This window comes from Schistosoma mansoni, chromosome W (genome assembly GCF_000237925.1).
Source record: "Schistosoma mansoni strain Puerto Rico chromosome W, complete genome".
Taxonomy (NCBI): domain Eukaryota; kingdom Metazoa; phylum Platyhelminthes; class Trematoda; order Strigeidida; family Schistosomatidae; genus Schistosoma; species Schistosoma mansoni.
The window spans coordinates 33,064,016-33,084,996 of NC_031502.1; the positions used below are offsets into that span (position 1 = coordinate 33,064,016).

The 20,981-nt window shown below is 41.9% G+C and overlaps 1 protein-coding gene across 2 annotated transcripts in view; it reads right to left on the bottom strand.

The window, feature by feature from the left end:
- Smp_132070.1 (putative nachr subunit) overlaps window positions 1-20,981 on the bottom strand; it is a gene marked incomplete at its 5' end in the record, with an annotated part of 91,808 nt that overhangs the window by 39,375 nt on the left and 31,452 nt on the right. Inside the window, 4 exons of one of the 2 annotated variants that reach the window (XM_018789427.1) lie at window positions 10,528-10,610; window positions 10,698-11,326; window positions 12,792-12,910; window positions 17,751-17,837. In XM_018789427.1, coding sequence (XP_018654872.1) covers window positions 10,528-10,610; window positions 10,698-11,326; window positions 12,792-12,910; window positions 17,751-17,837 — 918 coding nt within the window. Of the gene's footprint in view, window positions 1-10,183; window positions 11,327-12,791; window positions 12,911-17,750; window positions 17,838-20,981 lie in introns of those variants that run through there. The other variant, XM_018789428.1, reaches the window with a different exon arrangement.

Below are 20,981 nucleotides of genomic sequence, written 5' to 3' on the forward strand. Positions count from 1 at the left end.
GCGACTACGACCTGCGACCTGCGATAATTAGCTGTGACATGCAAATAAGACCTGCGATATGTGAAAACGACCTACGAACTGCGAATAGGACCTGCGAACTGCGAATAGGACCTGCGACTACGACCTGCGACCTGCGACTATTAGCCGCGACATGCAAATAAGACCTGAGATCTGTGGAAACGACCTGCGAACTGCGAAAAGGACCTGCGACCTGCTTTTATTAGCTGCGACATGCAAATAAGTCCTGAGATCTGTGAAAACGACCTGCGAACTGCGAATAGGACCTGCGACTACGACCTGCGACTTGCAAATAAGACCTGCGATCTGTGGAAACGACCTGCGAACTTCGAATAGGACCTGCGACTACGACCTGCGACCTGCGATAATTAGCTGCGACATGCAAATAAGACCTGCGATCTGTGAAAACGACCTACGAACTGCGAATAGGACCTGCGAATGCGACCTGCGACCTGCGATTATTAGCTGCGACATGCAAATAAGTCCTGCGATCTGTGAAAACGACCTACGAACTGCGAATAGGACCTGCGAACTGCGAATAGGACCTGCGACTACGACCTTCAACCTGCGATTATTAGCTGCGACATGCAAATAAGTCCTGAGATCTGTGAAAACGACCTGCGAACTGCGAATAGGACCTGCGAACTGCGAATAGGACCTGCGACTACGACCTGCGACCTGCGATTATTAGCTGTGACATGCAAATAAGACCTGCGATATGTGGAAACGACCTGCGAACTGCGACTACGACCTGCGACCTGCGATCATTAGCTGCGACCTGAAAATATGACTTGCGAACGGCGAATATGACCTGCGATCTGTGAAAACGACCTGAGAACTGCGAATAAGACCTGCGACTACGACCTGCGACCTGCTATTATTAGTTGCGACATGCAAATAAGACCTGTGATCTGTGGAAACGACCTGCGAACTGCGAATAGGACCTGCGACTACGACCTGCGACCTGCTATTATTAGCCGCGACCAGCAAAAAAGACCTGCGATCTGTGGAAACGACCTGCGAACTGCGAATAGGTCCTGCGACTACGAACCGCGACCTGCGATTATTAGCTGCGATCTGTGAAAACGACCTGCGAACTGCGAATAGGACCTGCGACTACGACCTGCGACTTGCAAATAAGACCTGCGATCTGTGAAAACGACCTGCGAACTGCGAAAAGGACCTGCGACTACGACCTGCGAGTTGCGATTATTAGCTGCGACATGCAAATAAGTCCTGCGATCTGTGAAAACGACCTGCGAACTGCGAAAAGGACCTGCGACCTGCTTTTATTAGCTGCGACATGCAAATAAGTCCTGAGATCTGTGAAAACGACCTGCGAACTGCGAATAGGACCTGCGACTACGACCTGCGACTTGCAAATAAGACCTGCGATCTGTGGAAACGACCTGCGAACTTCGAATAGGACCTGCGACTACGACCTGCGACCTGCTATTATTAGCTACGACATGCAAATAAATCCTGCGATCTGTGAAAACGACCTGCGAACTGCGAAAAGGACCTGCGACCTGCTTTTATTAGCTGCGACATGCAAATAAGTCCTGCGATCTGTGGAAACGACCTGCAAACTGCGAATAGGACCTGCGAACTGCGAATAGGACCTGCGACTACGACCTTCAACCTGCGATAATTAGCTGCGACATGCAAATAAGACCTGCGATCTGTGAAAACGACCTACGAACTGCGAATAGGACCTGCGAATGCGACCTGCGACCTGCGATTATTAGCTGCGACATGCAAATAAGACCTGCGATATGTGGAAATGACCTGCGAACTGCGAATAGGACCTGCGACTACGACCTGCGACTTGCAAATAAGACCTGCTATATGTAGAAACGACCTGCGAACTGGGAATAAGACCTGCGACTACGACCCGCGACCTGCGATCTTTAGCTGCGACCTGAAAATATGACCTGCGAACGGCGAATATGACCTGCGATCTGTGGAAAGGACCTGTGAGCTGCGAATAGGACCTGCGAATACGACCTGCGACCTGCGATTATTAGCCGCGACATGCAAATAAGTCCTGCGATCTGTGGAAACGACCTGCGAACTGCGAAAAGGACCTGCGATACGACCTGCGACCTGCGATTATTAGCTGCGACATGCAAATAAGACCTGCGATCTGTGAAAACGACCTGCGAACTGCGAAAAGGACCTGCGAACTGCGAATAGGACCTGCGACTACGACCTGCGACCTGCGATTATTAGCTGCGACATGCAAATAAGTCCTGAGATCTGTGAAAACGACCTGCGAACTGCGAATAGGAACAGCGAACTGCGAATAAGACCTGCTACTACGACCCGCGACCTTCGATCATTAGCTGCGACCTGAAACTATGACCTGCGAACGGCGAATATGACCTGCGATCTGTGAAAACGACCTGCGAACTGCTAAAGGGACCTGCGACTACGACCTGCGACCTGCTATTATTAGTTGCGACATGCAAATAAGACCTGTGATTTGTGGAAACGACCTGCGAACTGCGAATAGGACCTGCGACTACGACCTGCAACCTGCTATTATTAGCTGCGACATGCAAATAAGGCCTGCGATCTATGGAAACGACCTGCGAACTGCGAATAGGACCTGCGACTACGAACCGCGACCTGCTATTATTAGCAGCGACATGCAAATCAGACCTGCGATCTGTGGAAACGACCAGCGAACTGCTAAAAGGACCTGCGACTACGACCTGCGACCTGCGATTATTAGCTGCGACATGCAAATAAGACCTGAGATCTGTGGAAATGACCTGCGAACTGCGAATAGGACCTGCGACTACGACCTTCAACCTGCGATTATTAGCTGCGACATGCAAATAAGTCCTGCGATCTGTGGAAACGACCTGCGAACTGCGAATAGGAACTGCGACTACGACCTGCGACCTGCGATTATTAGCTGCGACATGCAAATAAGTCCTGCGATCTGTGTAAACGACCTGCGAACTGCGAATAGGACCTGCGAACTGCGAATAGGACCTGCGACTACGACCTTCAACCTGCGATTATTAGCTGCGACATGCAAATAAGTCCTGAGATCTGTGGAAACGACCTGCGAACTGCGAATAGGACATGCGAACTGCGAATAGGACCTGCGACTACGACCTGCGACTTGCAAATAAGACCTGCGATCTGTGAAAACGACCTGCGAACTGCGAAAAGTACCTGCGACTACGACCTGCGACCTGCGATTATTAGCTGCGACATGCAAATAAGTCCTGCGATCTGTGAAAACGACCTGCGAACAGCGAATAGGACCTGAGACTACGATCTGCGACCTGCGATTATTAGCTGCGACATGCATATAAGACCTGAGATCTGTGGAAACGACCTGCGAACTGCGAATAGGAACTGCGACTACGACCTGCGACCTGTGATTATTAGCTGCGACATGCAAATAAGTCCTGCGATCTGTGGAAACGACCTGCGAACTGCGAATAGGACCTGCGAACTGCGAATAGGACCTGCGACTACTACCTTCAACCTGCGATTATTAGCTGCGACATGCAAATAAGTCCTGAGATCTGTGGAAACGACCTGCGAACTGCGAATAGGACCTGCGACTACGATCTGCGACTTGCAAATAAGGCTGGCGATCTGTGGAAACGACCTGCGAACTGCGAATAGGACCTGCGATCTGCGAATAGGACATGCGACTACGACCTGCAACCTGCTATTATTAGCTGCGACATGCAAATAAGGCCTACGATCTGTGAAAACGACCTGCGAACTGCGAATAGGACCTGCGATCTGCGAATAGGACATGCGACTACGACCTGCAACCTGCTATTATTAGCTGCGACATGCAAATAAGGCCAGTGATCTGTGGAAACTACCTGCGAACTGCGAATAGGACCTGCGACTACGACCTGCGACTTGCAAATAAGACTTGCGATCTGTGGAAACGACCTGCGAGCTGCGAACTGCGAATAAGACATGCGACTACGACCTGCGACCTTCGATCATTAGCTGCGACCTGAAATTATGACCTGCGAACGGCGAATAGGACCTGCGACCTGTGAAAACGACCTGCGAACTGCGAATAAGACCTGCGACTGCGACCTTCGACCTGCTATTATTAGCTGCGACATGCAAATAAGTCCTGAGATCTGTGGAAACGACCTGCGAACTGCGAATAGGACCTGCGACTACGAACCGCGACCTGCGATTATTAGCTGCGACATGCAAATAAGGCCTAAGATCTGTGGAAACGACCTGCGAACTGCGAATAGGACCTGCGACTACGACCTGCGACCTGCTATTATTAGCTGCGACATGCAAATAAGACCTGAGATCTGTGGAAACGAACTGCGAACTGCGAATAGGACCTGCGACTACGACCTGCGACTTGCAAATTGGACTGGCGATCTGTGGAAACGACCTGCGAACTGCGAATAGGAACTGCGACTACGACCTGCGACCTGCGATTATTAGCTGCGACATGCAAATAAGACCTGCGATATGTGGAAACGACCTGCGAACTGCGAATAGGACCTGCGACTACGACCTGCGACCTGCTATTATTAGCTGCGACATGCAAATAAGACCTGGGATCTGTGGAAACGACCTGCGAACTGCGAATAGGACCTGCGATCTGCGAATAGGACCTGCGACTACGACCTTCAACCTGCTATTATTAGCTGCGACATGCAAATAAGACCTGCGATCTGTGGAAACGACCTGCGAACTGCGAATAGGACCTGAGACTACGACCTTCAACCTGCTATTATTAGCTGCGACATGCAAATAAGACCTGGGATCTGTGGAAACGACCTGCGAACTGCGAATAGGACCTGCGACTACGACCTGCAACCTGCTATTATTAGCTGCGACATGCAAATAAGACCTGCGATCTGTGGAAACGACCTGCGAACAGCGAATAGGACCTGCGAACTGCGAATAGGACCTGCGACTACGACCTGCGACTTGCAAATAAGACTTGCGATCTGTGGAAACGACCTGCGAGCTGCGAACTGCGAATAAGACATGCGACTACGACCTGCGACCTTCGATCATTAGCTGCGACCTGAAATTATGACCTGCGAACGGCGAATATGACCTGCGACCTGTGAAAACGACCTGCGAACTGCGAATAAGACCTGCGACTACGACCTGCGACTTGCAAATAAGACTGGCGATCTGTGGAAACGACCTGCGAACTGCGAATAGGACCTGAGACTACGACCTGCGACCTGCTATTATTAGCTGCGACATGCAAATAAGACCTGAGATCTGTGGAAACGACCTGCGAACTGCGAATAGGACCTGCGACTACGAACCGCGACCTGCTATTATTAGCAGCGACATGCAAATAAGACCTGAGATCTGTGGAAACGACCTGCGCACTGCGAATAGGACCTGCGACTATGACCTGCAACCTGCTATTATTAGCTGCGACATGCAAATAAGGCCAGTGATATGTGGAAACGACCTGCGAACAGCGAATAGGACCTGCGAACTGCGAATAGGACCTGCGACTACGACCTGCGACTTGTAAATAAGACTTGCGATCTGTGGAAACGACCTGCGAACTTCGAATAGGATCTGCGACTACGACCCGCGACCTTCGATCATTAGCTGCGACCTGAAAATATGACCTGCGAACTGCGAATAGGACCTGCGACTACGACCTGAGACCTGCTATTATTAGCTGCGACATGCAAATATGACCTGGGATCTGTGGAAACGACCTGCGAACTGCGAATAGGACTTGCGAACTGCGAATAGGACCTGCGACTACGAACCGCTACCTGCTATTATTAGCTGCGACATGCAAATAAGACCTGAGATCTGTGGAAACGACCTGCGAGCTGCGAATAGGACCTGAGACTACGACCTGCGACCTGCTATTATTAGCTGCGACATGCAAATAAGACCTGAGATCTGTGGAAACGACCTGCGAACTGCGAATAGGACCTGTGAATTGCAAATAAGACTTGCGATCTGTGGAAACGACCTGCGAGCTGCGAATAGGACCTGCGACTTGCAAATAAGACTGGCGATCTGTGGAAACGACCTGCGAGCTGCGAACTGCGAATAAGACATGCGACTACGACCTGCGACCTGCTATTATTAGCTGCGACATGCAAATAAGTCCTGAGATCTGTGGAAACGACCTGCGAGCTGCGAATAGGACCTGCGACTACGAACCGCGACCTGCTATTATTAGCTGCGACATGCAAATAAGATCTGAGATCTGTGGAAACGACCTGCGAACTGCGAATAGGACCTGTGAATTGCAAATAAGACTTGCGATCTGTGGAAACGACCTGCGAGCTGCGAATAGGACCTGTGACTTGCAAATAAGACTTGCGATCTGTGGAAACGACCTGCGAGCTGCGAATAGGACCTGCGACTACGACCTGCGACCTGCGATTATTAGCTGCGACATGCAAATAAGTCCTGAGATCTGTGGAAACGACCTGCGAACTGCGAATAGGACCTGCGACTACGACCTGCGACCTGCGATTATTAGCTGCGACATGCAAATAAGACCTGCGATCTGTGGAAACGACCTGCGAACTGCGAATAGGACCTGCGACTACGAACCGCGACCTGCGATTATTAGCTGCGACATGCAAATAAGTCCTGCGATCTGTGAAAACGACCTGCGAACAGCGAATAGGACCTGCGAACTGCGAATAGGACCTGCGACTAGGACCTGCGAAATGCAAATAAGACTTGCGATCTGTGGAAACGCCCCGCGAACTTCGAATAGGACCTGCGACTACGACCCGCGACCTTCGATCATTAGCTGCGACCTGAAAATATGACCTGCGAACTGCGAATAGGACCTGCGACTACGAACCGCGACCTGCGATTATTAGCTGAGACATGCAAATAAGGCCTGAGATCTGTGGAAACGACCTGCGAACTGCGAATAGGAACTGCGAACTGCGAATAGAACCTGCGACTACGACCTGCGACTTTCAAATAAGACTTGCGATCTGTGGAAACGACCTGCGAGCTGCGAATAGGACCTGCGACTACGACCTTCGACCTGCGATTATTAGCTGCGACATGCAAATAAGTCCTGAGATCTGTGGAAACGACCTGCGAACTGCGAATAGGACCTGCGAACTGCGAATAGGACCTGCGACTACGAACCGCGACCTGCTATTATTAGCTGCGACATGCAAATAAGACCTGAGATCTGTGGAAACGACCTGCGAACTGCGAATAGGACTTGCGAACTGCGAATAGGACCTGCGACTACGACCTTCAACCTGCGATTATTAGCTGCGACATGCAAATAAGTCCTGAGATCTGTGGAAACGACCTGCGAACTGCGAATAGGACCTGCGACTACGACCTTCGATCACTAGCTGCGTCCTGAAAATATGACCTGTGATATGTGGAAACGACCTGCGAACTGCGAATAGGACCTGCGACTACGACCTTCGACCTGCTATTATTAGCTGCGACATGCAAATAAGTCCTGAGATCTGTGGAAACGACCTGCGAACTGCGAATAGGACTTGCGAACTGCGAATAGGACCTGCGACTACGAACCGCGACCTGCTATTATTAGCTGCGACATGCAAATAAGACCTGAGATCTGTGGAAACGACCTGCGAACTGCGAATAGGACTTGCGAACTGCGAATAGGACCTGCGACTACGAACCGCGACCTGCTATTATTAGCTGCGACATGCAAATAAGACCTGAGATCTGTGGAAACGACCTGCGAACTGCGAATAGGACTTGCGAACTGCGAATAGGACCTGCGACTACGAACCGCGACCTGCTATTATTAGCTGCGACATGCAAATAAGACCTGGGATCTGTGGAAACGACCTGCGAACTGCGAATAGGACCTGCGACTACGACCTTCGATCACTAGCTGCGTCCTGAAAATATGACCTGTGATATGTGGAAACGACCTGCGAACTGCGAATAGGACCTGCGACTACGACCTTCGACCTGCTATTATTAGCTGCGACATGCAAATAAGACCTGAGATCTGTGGAAACGACCTGCGAACTGCGAATAGGACCTGCGAACTGCGAATAGGACCTGCGACTACGACCTGCGACCTGCTATTATTAGCTGCGACATGCAAATAAGACCTGCGATCTGTGGAAACGACCTGCGAACTGCGAATAGGACCTGCGACTACGACCTTCGATCACTAGCTGCGTCCTGAAAATATGACCTGTGATATGTGGAAACGACCTGCGAACTGCGAATAGGACCTGCGACTACGACCTTCGACCTGCTATTATTAGCTGCGACATGCAAATAAGTCCTGAGATCTGTGGAAACGACCTGCGAACTGCGAATAGGACTTGCGAACTGCGAATAGGACCTGCGACTACGACCTTCGATCACTAGCTGCGTCCTGAAAATATGACCTGTGATATGTGGAAACGACCTGCGAACTGTGAATAGGACCTGCGACTACGACCTGCGACCTGCGATGATTAGCTGCGACCTGCGAACAAGACCTGCGATCTGTGAAAACGACCTGCGAACTGCGATTATTAGCTGCGACCTGCGAACTGCGAATGAGACCTGCTATTATTAGCTGCGACATGCAATTAAGACCTTCGATCTTTGAAAACGACATGCGAACTGCGAATAGGACCTGCGACTGCGCCCTGCGACCTGCGGTCATTGGCTGCGACATGCAAATAAGACCTGCGACCGGGAAATGAGACCTGCGATCTGTGAAAACGACATGCGAACTGCGAATAGGACCTGCGAACTGTGAATAGGACCTGAGACTACGACCTGCGACCTGCGATTATTAGCTGCGACATGCAAATAAGACCTGCGATCTGTGAAAACGACATGCGAACTGCGAATAGCACCTGCGAACTGCGAATAAGACCTGCGACCTGCGATCATTAGCTGCGACATGCAAATAAGACCTGCGACAGGCGAATGAGACCTGTGATTATTAGGTGCGACATGCAAATAATACTGGCGATCTGTGAAAACTACCTGCGACCTGCGAATATTATCTGCGACTACGACCTGCGATCTGCCAATATGACCTGCGAACGGCAAATGAGACCTGCGATCTGTGAAAACGACCTGCGAACTGCGAATAGGATCTGCGACTACGACCTGCGACCTGCAAATAAGACCTGCGATCGGCGAATGAGACCTGCGATTATTAGCTGCGACATGCAAATAAGACCTGCGATCTGTGTAAACGACCTGCGACCTGCGAATAGTATCTGCGACTACGACCTGCGACCTGCCAATATGACCTGCGAACGGCGAATGAGACCTGCGATCTGTGAAAACGACCTGCGAACTGCGAATAGGATCTGCGACTACGACCTGCGACCTGCGATTATTAGTTGCGACCTGGAAATAAGACCTGTGACCGGCGAATGAGACATGCGATCTGTGAAAATGACCTGCGAACTGCGAAGAAGATCTGCGACTACGACCTGCGACCTTTAAATAAGACCTGCGATCTGTGAAAACGACCTGCGAACTGCGAATAGGACCTGTGACCTGCGATTATTAGCTGCGACCGGTGAATAAGATTTGCGATTTGCGATTAAGACCTGCGACCGGTGAAAAAGTTCTGCGGCCGGCGAATACGAGCTGCGACTACCATCTGCGACCTGCGATTACAAGCTGCGGCCTGCGAATAAGACTTGCGACTTGCGACTAGGACCTGCGACCGGCGAATAAGATCTGCGACCGGCGAATAATACCTTCGACCGGCGAATAGTACCCGGGACCTGCGATTACGATCTTTGACCTGCTAATAAGGCCTGCGACCGGTGAATATGAGTTGCAAATACGGCGTGCGACCTACGAATACGAGCTACGACTACTTCCTGCGACCTACGAAAACAACTTGCGACCCGCAACTACGACGTGGACCTGTGAAAACGTCCTGCGACCTGCGAATGCTTCCTACTACCTGAGACTTCGACCTGCGACCTGCGAATACGAGGTGCGACTACGACATGCGACCCGCAAATACGAACTGTCAGTACGACCTGCTGATACGACCTGCGACCTGCGACTACGACATGCGACTTCGACCGACGACTACTACGATCCAACCCATCCAAATACTCATTTTTGCAGTCATCCAATGTCTTGTTGTTCAAACTATTTTTCGGAGGAGTTAAATTCATTTAGCCTTTCTTCAAAGTAAAAAACTGAATTTATAAATATTTTCTGAGTTAATGATTAAGTGAAGATGGAAAATCAGAAATGCGTAACCTCGTTTAAAAAGAAGAAACATTTCAGTATTGAAGATTGAGAACAAAGTTTCTACTTCAGGTAGTCAATATGATAGTACATGAAGGGTAAAATTAATTAATAACGCAAAAAATGTTTAACATTAAAATTAAGCTTTTAAATTCTGAACGTTTGGAATCAAGGTGAGTCATTACGAACTAGAAATAATAAGACGTAACAAGGTGAAAAAAATCAGATGGTCTCAGTGAGAAGGCTAAGTGCTGAGGTTCCACTCAAAGTGTTATATGGTTTTGGAGTATCCCATCATACATTGCTTTGCAACAGCTTGATTTCGCATATCGTAAGCTTCTTGATGCATTGCTATAATTTCGTTGACTGTATGTGAACGCCCTCTAGGGAACAATAAGTAAACTCCTGCAACAATGACTACAGTGGAGTAGAACCAACAAAACAAACGGTCGATCGTCATCAGAACTAACCTCCATTCACGATCACGTTGAGCTATTTCATCTTTTTTAGCTATTTTTAGCATCAATTGTTTTAATGCATTGCATAAGTCACCTAAATTGAACTCAAGTTTAATTGTAGATCCTCTTGATTGTTGTTTAGATTGTTTGAATTTTTTAAGCATTTTATCATGTATCTTAGCTGTTCCAGATTCATTTGACTGATTCATGGCATAATCACCCCATGGAATACTTTTATGTTGTAGATAGTTTTGGTTCGGATAGTGATGACTTGAAAACTGGCAGCCATTCACGCTAGTGCAATAGGATATTCGTGAACCGTCTGATAGCATTGAAAGTTGTTGCTTTTGTAGGACAGATAATTCGTTAGGATTTAAAAGATACTCTTCAGGGGATGAAATCTTATTGTAATCCCATTGTGTTTCTACACCAACAGAATGGATTAAATTTGACTGCGGATTTGATGGTGGTAATTGTTGGTTGGATGACCACGTATCAAGTAGGTTTTCTGATTTGACGCTTTGTTTCATTTTGGCATTTTTAATTTGTGCTTCAACAGCACTCAATTTTTGATTGGCATCCGCCACTACAGGTGGTTCCAATTTTGAAACATGTAACAATGTAGCAAAAAATCTGACCACCTAGAAAGGAGAATACAGATACGGAAATAAAAGTCAAAAACCATATAAATATAGACGAATACGAAAACATATTGTTGAACTTGATTAACTTTAAAGAAACCTTGTCTAATGGGTGTATAAGTTGATTACAATAAGAATTTACTGACGACATACAAAAGAACCTTAATAGATATAACAGTTTCCGATAGTTCACTTTCGGCTTCGCAGTTTAAAATTAAAATATTCTCGGTACAGAATTTTATCCATTTGATTACAGATTACTTTCATTCTAGTTTACTAGTGGGATGTGTGATAGTGATGTCGATAGACATAAATAGTATGTATCATCAATCGAAAGTGAAATGTCTGAAGGCAAAAGGTTGAGAAGATCGAAGGAAAGAGAACGAGAACAGAGAATGCTTGGTGTGGAAACGAAAGAACAATGAAGTCTGAGACGATTGACTGATATTTGCAAAAGGAACAGTCAAGTTTGAGACAACTGATTGACACTTTGCAAATTAAGTATTTACTGTTTGGCTCTCAGGTTTTACTAAGAGATTCTGTAATCTTGTGTTCAAATACATTCAATTGTCCCCACTTGTGTTCTCGTTCACTACACTAGTACGGTAATCGTTCATTAACAATTACTGATAGTTCCTACATTGTTTTGGTGCGCATTAGTAAATGAGTCAACAAAATGATGTTGTTGGATAACAATCTGAAGATTCCTTACAAAACTGTCCAAACGTCTGTACTATACAGTAGTGCTTTTTATTTACCTGTATGAGACTCAGCTTTGAATATATAGGAATGCAATCATTTCAAATTGTTTTAGATTCCAAAAAACCACAGCGTAACATTTTGCCATCTCTGGTGTTTTTTTAAAATTCAATTAATGTAAATTACACTTTAAGATGTTACAATAGATGTTTTACATTACTCTAAAGAGTCTTAAATAATATGTGAATATATCAATAAATACTTAAGAACCAAGTAACAATTAGGACCTACTGAACTTCTCTAACCATGGCAGTGGGTGAAACAGGTTCAAATCTATTAAATAACATCAGTTCCGACATAATTCCGAAGAAAGTTTCGTAATACGCACCAATCAGGACGGAAACTTTATCTTTAATTTCATACTTATCGCTTACAAGCATTTAACACTCAGTAAATTGCACTGAAATTTCAAGTCAAATAGCCTAGCTTGATCGATAGGATTCTATTAAGAACAAAGGTCATGAAAAAACAATATTTCATACTATCCAGTAATCAGGAATTCTTTAAATACATTTTTGTTTATGGAAATATCATATTTTTGTCAGTCCTAAATGAACTTTTAAAGTTCCGCTGGACAAATAATTCTGTTTTCAGTCTTCTTGTAATATATTTTGAAAATTTACCATACAAATTGTTTTGCATCAACAATCGTTAAGCCAACACATATAGAGTAGAACACTTGAGTTTTAAATAAAATATTACTTGCCTTTATAAGCCATGGTGGTACGTGTTTTGATTTTACTCGTTGAAAGTGTAAATGGACAACAATTGTGGAAGCAAATGTCGACAAACTAAGCAGTGTCATATTTAAACAATAAAAGTAACCTATGAATGTAAAATAAAGACTAAAATAAGAATGATAAATGTGTAAATTTATCATCAATAAGTTCATATTTCATGGCTAAATATCTCTATATTTGACTGAATCCAATGATGGCCTAATATTGATCCATTCATGAACACAGTTAAACTCAACAATCACGATAGTGGTGATCATAATGTCATCTCTGCAAATTAGCATCGAGAGGTAATTTCAGGGGTTTCGGTGAGAAGCCATGACCAGTGCAAGTTACACCGTGTCCTGTGTGAGGCAGCCAACCATAAAAAGATGGTCGCACAAACGGGCGGACTAACTGAATTCAGACATTAACACCGTTGGATGCCGGTTTAGCGGTCTAGAGGTTAAGAATTCGCTCTCAAGACTTGAAAACCTATATTTGATTCATGCGTGCAAGATTGTTGACGCACACTCCTAAAGAGTCTTATACTAAAATGGAAAGACCGTCCAGTGTTCTCAGGTTTTCATTGGTGGTTCATTATCTCAATGAAACTTTTGTCTATTCTTCCCGTTTACTTTTAAAATGGTGAAGATGAAAGAATAACAAAGTGCTATGATTAAATGTTAAAAGGAATAAAGGCAGTTGCTGCAAAGAATCGTAATAAATAATATGGGAATAAAAAGGATAAGTACATATCAAAATAGCTTTAATCATGAGTTGTAATTAGTTGAATAATCATTAGGCTGTATTTGTCATAGACTGACTTCAGTTGGGTCGCATTAAAAACCAGATATACCTCGTAAGCTATTTCGTCCTATTATGGTACTTCTTACATTCACGACCCAACTAGAGATTGGAAACGTGACTTGTAGTTCTCGTGGCAGATGCTTAACCACTAGAACCTTTGATTTAGGATTTAATTTACAACATCAATTTAAATAAACTTGCATTACTGTATATTTGTCATCCAACGTGATGACTAGAACCTACCAAGCGAACCAATCCTAACAAACACCTTCAAATAAACTACTGACAGTTCTCTTTGAGCCTAAACTAATCTCTATAAATTATTCAACTGAACAATTGTACATAGTAATCCAGTAACCGTTTGAAATGAACTTTAGGTCTTTTTACTATATAAATGACTAACAAATCTTGCTTAGATCATCACTGGAAAGCAGGAAGCATTGGACATCTGTTTTGTCCTAATGAGGGGTTTATAAGTAGTGCGTAACCATGACCCTACAGCAAGTGATCAAAACAGAACTCTCAGTTTCGCGAGCAAACGCTTAACCTCTACACCAATGAGCCGGCATCAAATGGTGTACATGTTGGTTGTGAGACAGATAACTACCGCAGGCAATGTAAGTCCTTGCTTAAAACTATTTTTGCGTGAGTTAATTTTACTGGCTTCAATTTGTGATGAAAATTATTTTAAGGTTGTAAAATGTTTTTATACAATCACTGTTGTGATTTCAGTAATTTTTTTAATCAATTTATTATGATATACTAGGTAATAAATAAAGTATTTAGAATTGAGTGTTTATAGGTATTCGACGGGAAACCTTGGATTACACATATGACTTGCTGATGTGTGCCAATTGACTTAAAATATGGACCCAAGACTTTCTGCCAATTACCTTCAAGCATCGGACATCAATAAAAAGTGCACATCATATCGAGTCATTTAGACTAATGGTCACATAATAACTTATATAACAGACATTGATCAGCTGTAAAGGACTAGACAAATATGATATTAGCCACTACTCAATAATCAATCCGTGCAAAGAAAGTACCTTCCTATGATTTGAATATTTAAAAAAACAGAACTTGATTTTCATCAAACTGATCAAATGACCAATTAGTCACTCGTTTTTCGTTTACCTAGTAAATCAATATTTGTAATACATCATTTTTCATAAGATTACTTTTTGGTTCAAATTAACTTTCTTTTCCCAACTTTAGTGTATAGGTTTACATTAATTAGGTCCATATAATTAGTGGAATAGCTTCCACTTTTTTAAAATTACCTGCAAAATATATGAAGCATTTCATTTGTATACATACTTTATCAGAAGGGGGTTTTGTGGAAATTTTAGTAATTTTATATAGTTGCGATCATGAGTCAATTGAAGCTAGACTACTATCGAAAATGTAGAAGCGCTGGTTGGCCGTTTCGTCCTATTGTCGGACTCCTCAGTGGTGCGCATCCACGATCCCGCGTCGCGAGACTCGAACCCGGGACGTACCAGTCTCGCGCCAAAGCACTTAACTGACAGACCACTTTAGTTAATTTGCGATTGGATTGATTCAGTAAATTACTGTTTCAGTATGTTGTTTAATTTAAATGGAATAATATTTTCATTTTAAACTTAAACGATGTGTAACGAATGAATAAATGAGTTAAAATTTCAGATTTATTTTCCTAAGAAAATGGTATTTTTTAAAATAAATGGTTAGTGAACTTGATTATATTTTTAGATTGTTGCTAATATTTGTGTTTTAAGTCATTTGATTGTCATTCAATATTGTGAATATAACAATGTAATTTAATTAGACTTATTTGTACTCATTGGCTCAGTGTTTGAAGCGAAAAGTAACAGGTTTAAATTTCAGAGAGAACATTAACACTGGAATTTAGGAGCATCTCACAGAAGAGCTGCAAATAAGACGAAATCAGCGTTCCAAATTCTACTACTAGCCACTACTCAACTTCAGTTAAATTTGATCAGAAACAGATTCCAAAAAATATCTAACATGAATAATCATCACTTTATTTTGTCCATAAAATACTTACGTTTGATAGTTTGGATACCATTTATAATTTATGTAGCAGTTTAAATTAGAGGTTTCATGACTAGATCAGTTAGATTAAACACATTTATAATCATTCTTTCAAATCGCGTAACTCTACTGTCTTAAACTCTCCATTTAAAGAAAATATTGTATTTTAGTCAATGTTTATCAGCATATTAATAATATCTATGTAGTTTAGAAGATATCAGTAAAACACTACTACAAATATTTGGTACAAACACTGAAATGTATTTTTGTAAGTTCTTTTTGGGTTTTTACTTTGAAGCAATTAACTAATAATAAAGATGAAATTGGAGTAAATGTTATTAAATTTTTGTTTTTCCGCTTCTGATTTGTATCATTCACACTGGTTTTGTGGTGTGTGTTACTTATATCGACATAAGTAGTATATAACGCTAGTCATGAATAGGATGTCTGGCAGTGGAAGGTGGAGAAGATCGAGAAGGAAAGAACGGAAACCGAAAGTAACTGGTATGGAAATGCAGGAACAATAAAGTCCCCGACAATTAATGAACATTTTGCAAATGAAGTATTCTCGGGTTTTACTAAGACTTTCTGTAATTTTGTGTCAAAATACATTAGATTGTCCCCACTTATATTCTTGTTCACTACGGTTTAATTGATATAATATATTTTGTTTAAATTTAGTAAATATATATACTTCCGGATTTCTGAATTTCGAATTAATGTAACTGTCGGTCTTAGACACTAGTGTAGTTGAATGCATGGGGAGAAATCGATGTTCAATAAGTAAATATCTGATCTAAAATGTTGCTGTTTATTTGGGTGTCTTAATAAAAGATATGATATATTGTTCATGGAGTACCCAGCCTGTAGTATGCCCTAATGGTATTCTTGTGGCTTTCGGGTGGCTTGATCTGACAAGGGCAATGGGACAGTGCATGACGGTATATATATATATATATATATATATATATATATATATCATAACTTCTAAGTTTATCAATTAGTGATAATATTGTTTTAAGTAATACCATTTTTTTATTCATGAAGCTATAGTTTAAAGATGACACAGTCAGCGAGGTGCTTACTTACTTACTTACGCCAGTCAGTGAGATGCTAACTTATCATCTAAATAAGGTTCTAAGAAGAGCAGTTATGTGTATTTTGATTGACTAATAATGATTTCAAAGAATTGAAGGACAAATTAGCAGCTTCCTTTACCTATCTGTGTATTCATCAGATAAACCTTTATTCTTCATCTATATTGTTGTGTAATTATTTTTAGTTATAACTGGATTCTTAAATTCAAACTCACAGAAATACTTTTTCTTCTTTCTTCTTGCGTAATCGAATTTATAATGAAGCGTTATAAATCCCGTTTTATTATCATTATGATGTTAAATTACTCATCAATATTTCGTTTGTATTTTTTTATAATTTACAGTACAGATCGATCCTAGTTAGACAGTAATTAAAAACTAGAACTTGACAGGTGTCCCATATTAACTGGAAACTCTATGGTAATCTACAACCTTAATCTCACTGAAGATTGAATCCAAGATTTTCAAGATGATGGATGAGCAATTTCTCTTATTTACTCAAGTTAGATGAAATCTCGTTGGTCGAAATGTTTATAATTCTCCGCTGATCAAAAAGTTTTGAGTGTGATCCACAGTACAAATGTGGCTGTATACTGTTGAAGAGTACCATATTGAGACAAAATAACCGTTCAGTTCCTCTTGGTTTCTAACGGTTGTCCTAGAAATGTTAATCCGTGATATGCACTCATTTTGTACTTTTAACACATGGATTTGAATACTTAAAAACAGAAAAGATTTTGTCAACTTAGTATTGTTCCATTTACATGTTTATACGAAATCAGAATAGACATTATTAGTCTGTATTTATACCATTAATTCATCATTTAATACTTTTTCAACGTGAATAAATTATGGGAAAACATAAATACTTCAGGAGAATAGATAACCAGGGATATTAGAACAGTCATTCTACGGGAATTATTTCTATTATTACTCATATACACAAATAAGTAGTAGAGATAAAATGAATGAAAAAAATAATGTATCAAAAAAGAATCTTACCCAAATAAGGTACTATTGTTGAAGCCGATGGTGTAGAAACAGCAAGTATTTTTAATAACAATGAAAATGCCACAAATATATTCATACCTTTTATTTAAGGAAAATAATATGTAAATAATTATGAAGAAAAAAAAGTAAACATATGGAAAATTAACGAACAAATAAACAATTGCTGTCCAAAATAACAATGTTAAGATACAAGTAAATAACAAAAAGTGAATATAACTTCATCCCATTGCACAAGCAAGTGGCTATCAGGACTCAGTAGCTGAGTGGATAACGCGATGGCAAATGAAGCGAAAGGTACTGGGTTGGAGTCCTAGAGTGAACATCAACTCTGAGATGCAGGTACATCCAGCTGACGAGTCCCATATGGGACGAAACGCGCTTCCTGGATTCCACTGCTAGCCACTATTCCATCTTTGTTAATTAAATTTATTTCTTAGAAAATTTTTTTCTTTTGGATAATAGGGTCGGTTGCTATGTTTAGCCCACGTAGCTAATTCTAGCTTCTGGACAGGCCACTTTGCCCTGTTAATTATTCACTTATTAACCCTAACTATTTTTTATATAAGCGTATGTGTGTGTACACTTTTTATCCTATTCATCACATGTCTGTCATTTATCTCTATCTGAATATAAATATTGATTGACGTTTGATTAAATGGAGTTAGCTTTCACGCCTTTTCCACTGCGCGTCATTTCGCTTCGCTGTATTCTGTATACCGTAATTCTGAATTTCAGGGTATAAGAGAAAACAAAGAGTGCACACATCTGAAACACATGACACAATGTCTCCAATCATTCATAACCTCAAATAAACAGTCTATACATATATCAATACGGTTCAGACATACAATCAATGACTTCATGCTGTGATGACAAATATTAGTTTGGTTCTCTTTATGTTTTTCCCAACACACTGCATCCAACATTATGCGTCGACGTAAGTGGTTGTTGAAGCTACGTGATGAATGTGCCAATCAGTTCAATTGATGAAGACTTGATACTTCGTCAACTGACTTGCCATGTATGTCTAGTGCTTTACGTCTAATATCAACACTGATTATCCTGTGGTATTAACATTAGTGAGTAATTCTTCTAAGGTATTTGTGATTAAATACTAGTAACCTATGAATATACTATACCTTTATAAAGGCGATATTTTTCTGAAATCCCAGGTCTTCCGAAATGGCTCAGTTTTTTCAGTTTAGTGAGCATCATTTCATAACGTAGAATGTGTGCTATTCAGATATATAAAGATATATGAGTATAATCTCTGTAGTGAATATAAATTAACAAAAGTCTTTTATTACTAAGTAACATGCATAACTGAACTTTGTTTTGCTTCTCTGTACTAATCAATAAAATAATTTGCTTAACAATTGAACTAAGACTTTTATTATACTTTTGTTTAAAATATATGACCTAAATTAGAAGTATTTAAGTCATGTATGGCATGGTTTCAACCATACCTATGTTTGTTTTATGTATAGTTAATTAGATGTGAAAAAGAACAAAATCTGTCTTCTATTTTTAGAATCATTTACGTACAACTGCTTATGGTTTTATATAGGTGATATATATATATATATATATCGGTATATACTTCAAAATCTTTGAAAGCTGTGGATGACGGTTCTCCGGCAGTTGTGCCTTGGGCCCTGCGGTCACGTTCTCAATTCACTAAGATCACCATCAACTCAGTTTCATATTCAGGTCATTTGTCAGCCGGAAGTGACAACTGCTGTCGCACATCTAGCAGCACCTGATATCATCACGTACACAGAAAAATTCATCCTTCACCTCTTAATAATCCTCCTATCTTCACGACTCAGCATTCTCGCATATCTCCGTCATCACGCGTAATCAATGCTAATTATTTGAGTTCACAAAATGTTATTCCTGGTCTCCTGAAATCACGCTCTAAACCACATTTTGTGGCTTACAATGTTCGAACATCGTTTCTGGTAGAAGGACAGGCTTTTTTTAGCTAGGTTTCTAGAATTCCGTTCTGTCTGTGAATCCTGCTTTTTTGAAACGTGTAAAAAGGCTCCAAGTTCAGTCATTCATTCGATCTCGAGTCGAAAAGAAAACGGTGATTTACTCTGCGTATCTGGTGTTCCCACTACCACTTCCTGTAACCTCACTGGTGTAAAAGTAGTATAGCAACAATCCTACAACCAATTTCGATTATGGTTAATTTTCCTTAAGCCCTTTTATTAACTTAACAGAAAATGTTATTTGAACAGTAACAATTCACACATTATTTGTACTGTTATGATCACTAAAGCACATGACAGACCCTAGCTAAAATGTTGATTGCTTAAATTTCGCTCGATGATTCATCATCTCCATATATATATGTACTCAAATCCTATTATTAGCTTTTACCTTGTTGCGCCCTTATACAATATATAAATTTACCTATGTAATTGCTCGCATATACTTATTCGCCTCTCTGTGCCCAATTCGTTTGATGTGCTCATAACTTTGTGGTCTGCACTATCCGCTAATAAACTGTAGTTGCCGCTTCTCTTTGCCTTTTGATTTCAAACACCGTTGTGATTTACATTATGATGGTTATCGAGCTGAGCGATTAGCGAAACAAAGACAGTACGTTAGAATTCGGTTCAAACGTAGAATAGACTCTCCTAGACTGGATTTCAATATACCGTCGCTTGTGCGTTGTTTGAGTAAATGGGACGGTAAATACTATGAGAGGTATGTGCACACCCCATTGCCTCTCTCTAACTGCAGCTCAGATGCAGTAAAAGATTGATGGACTGCCGCTAATTTCGGAGCGTACGTGTTATAACTTATGGTCACCTGGATGCCCTGTTAACGTATAACATGATGATGCCGCCAATTAGAGAGCAGTGATTTATCAGTCGAACCAATGACACACAAAACTCGTACGAGCATCCTAGCCCAACCAGTTAAGTCCAAAACACCAATCTCATCCTCTGCAATATGAATCATTGTATTTCAAACATACTGAGCTTATATACCGAACAGACAGGCCACACGTACCATAAATAGGAAAACAACATTTGTACAAGATTTAACTAAATGTGCTTGTGAATAAAGGAGATAGTATACGATAGACGACATGTAGTGCCGTGCTTCGCTAATCGTTCACCCTGATAACCGTTATAATACAAATCTTAACGGTGTATAAAATCAGAAAGCAAAGAGAAGCGGCAGCTACAGTTTTATTGACAAATGACG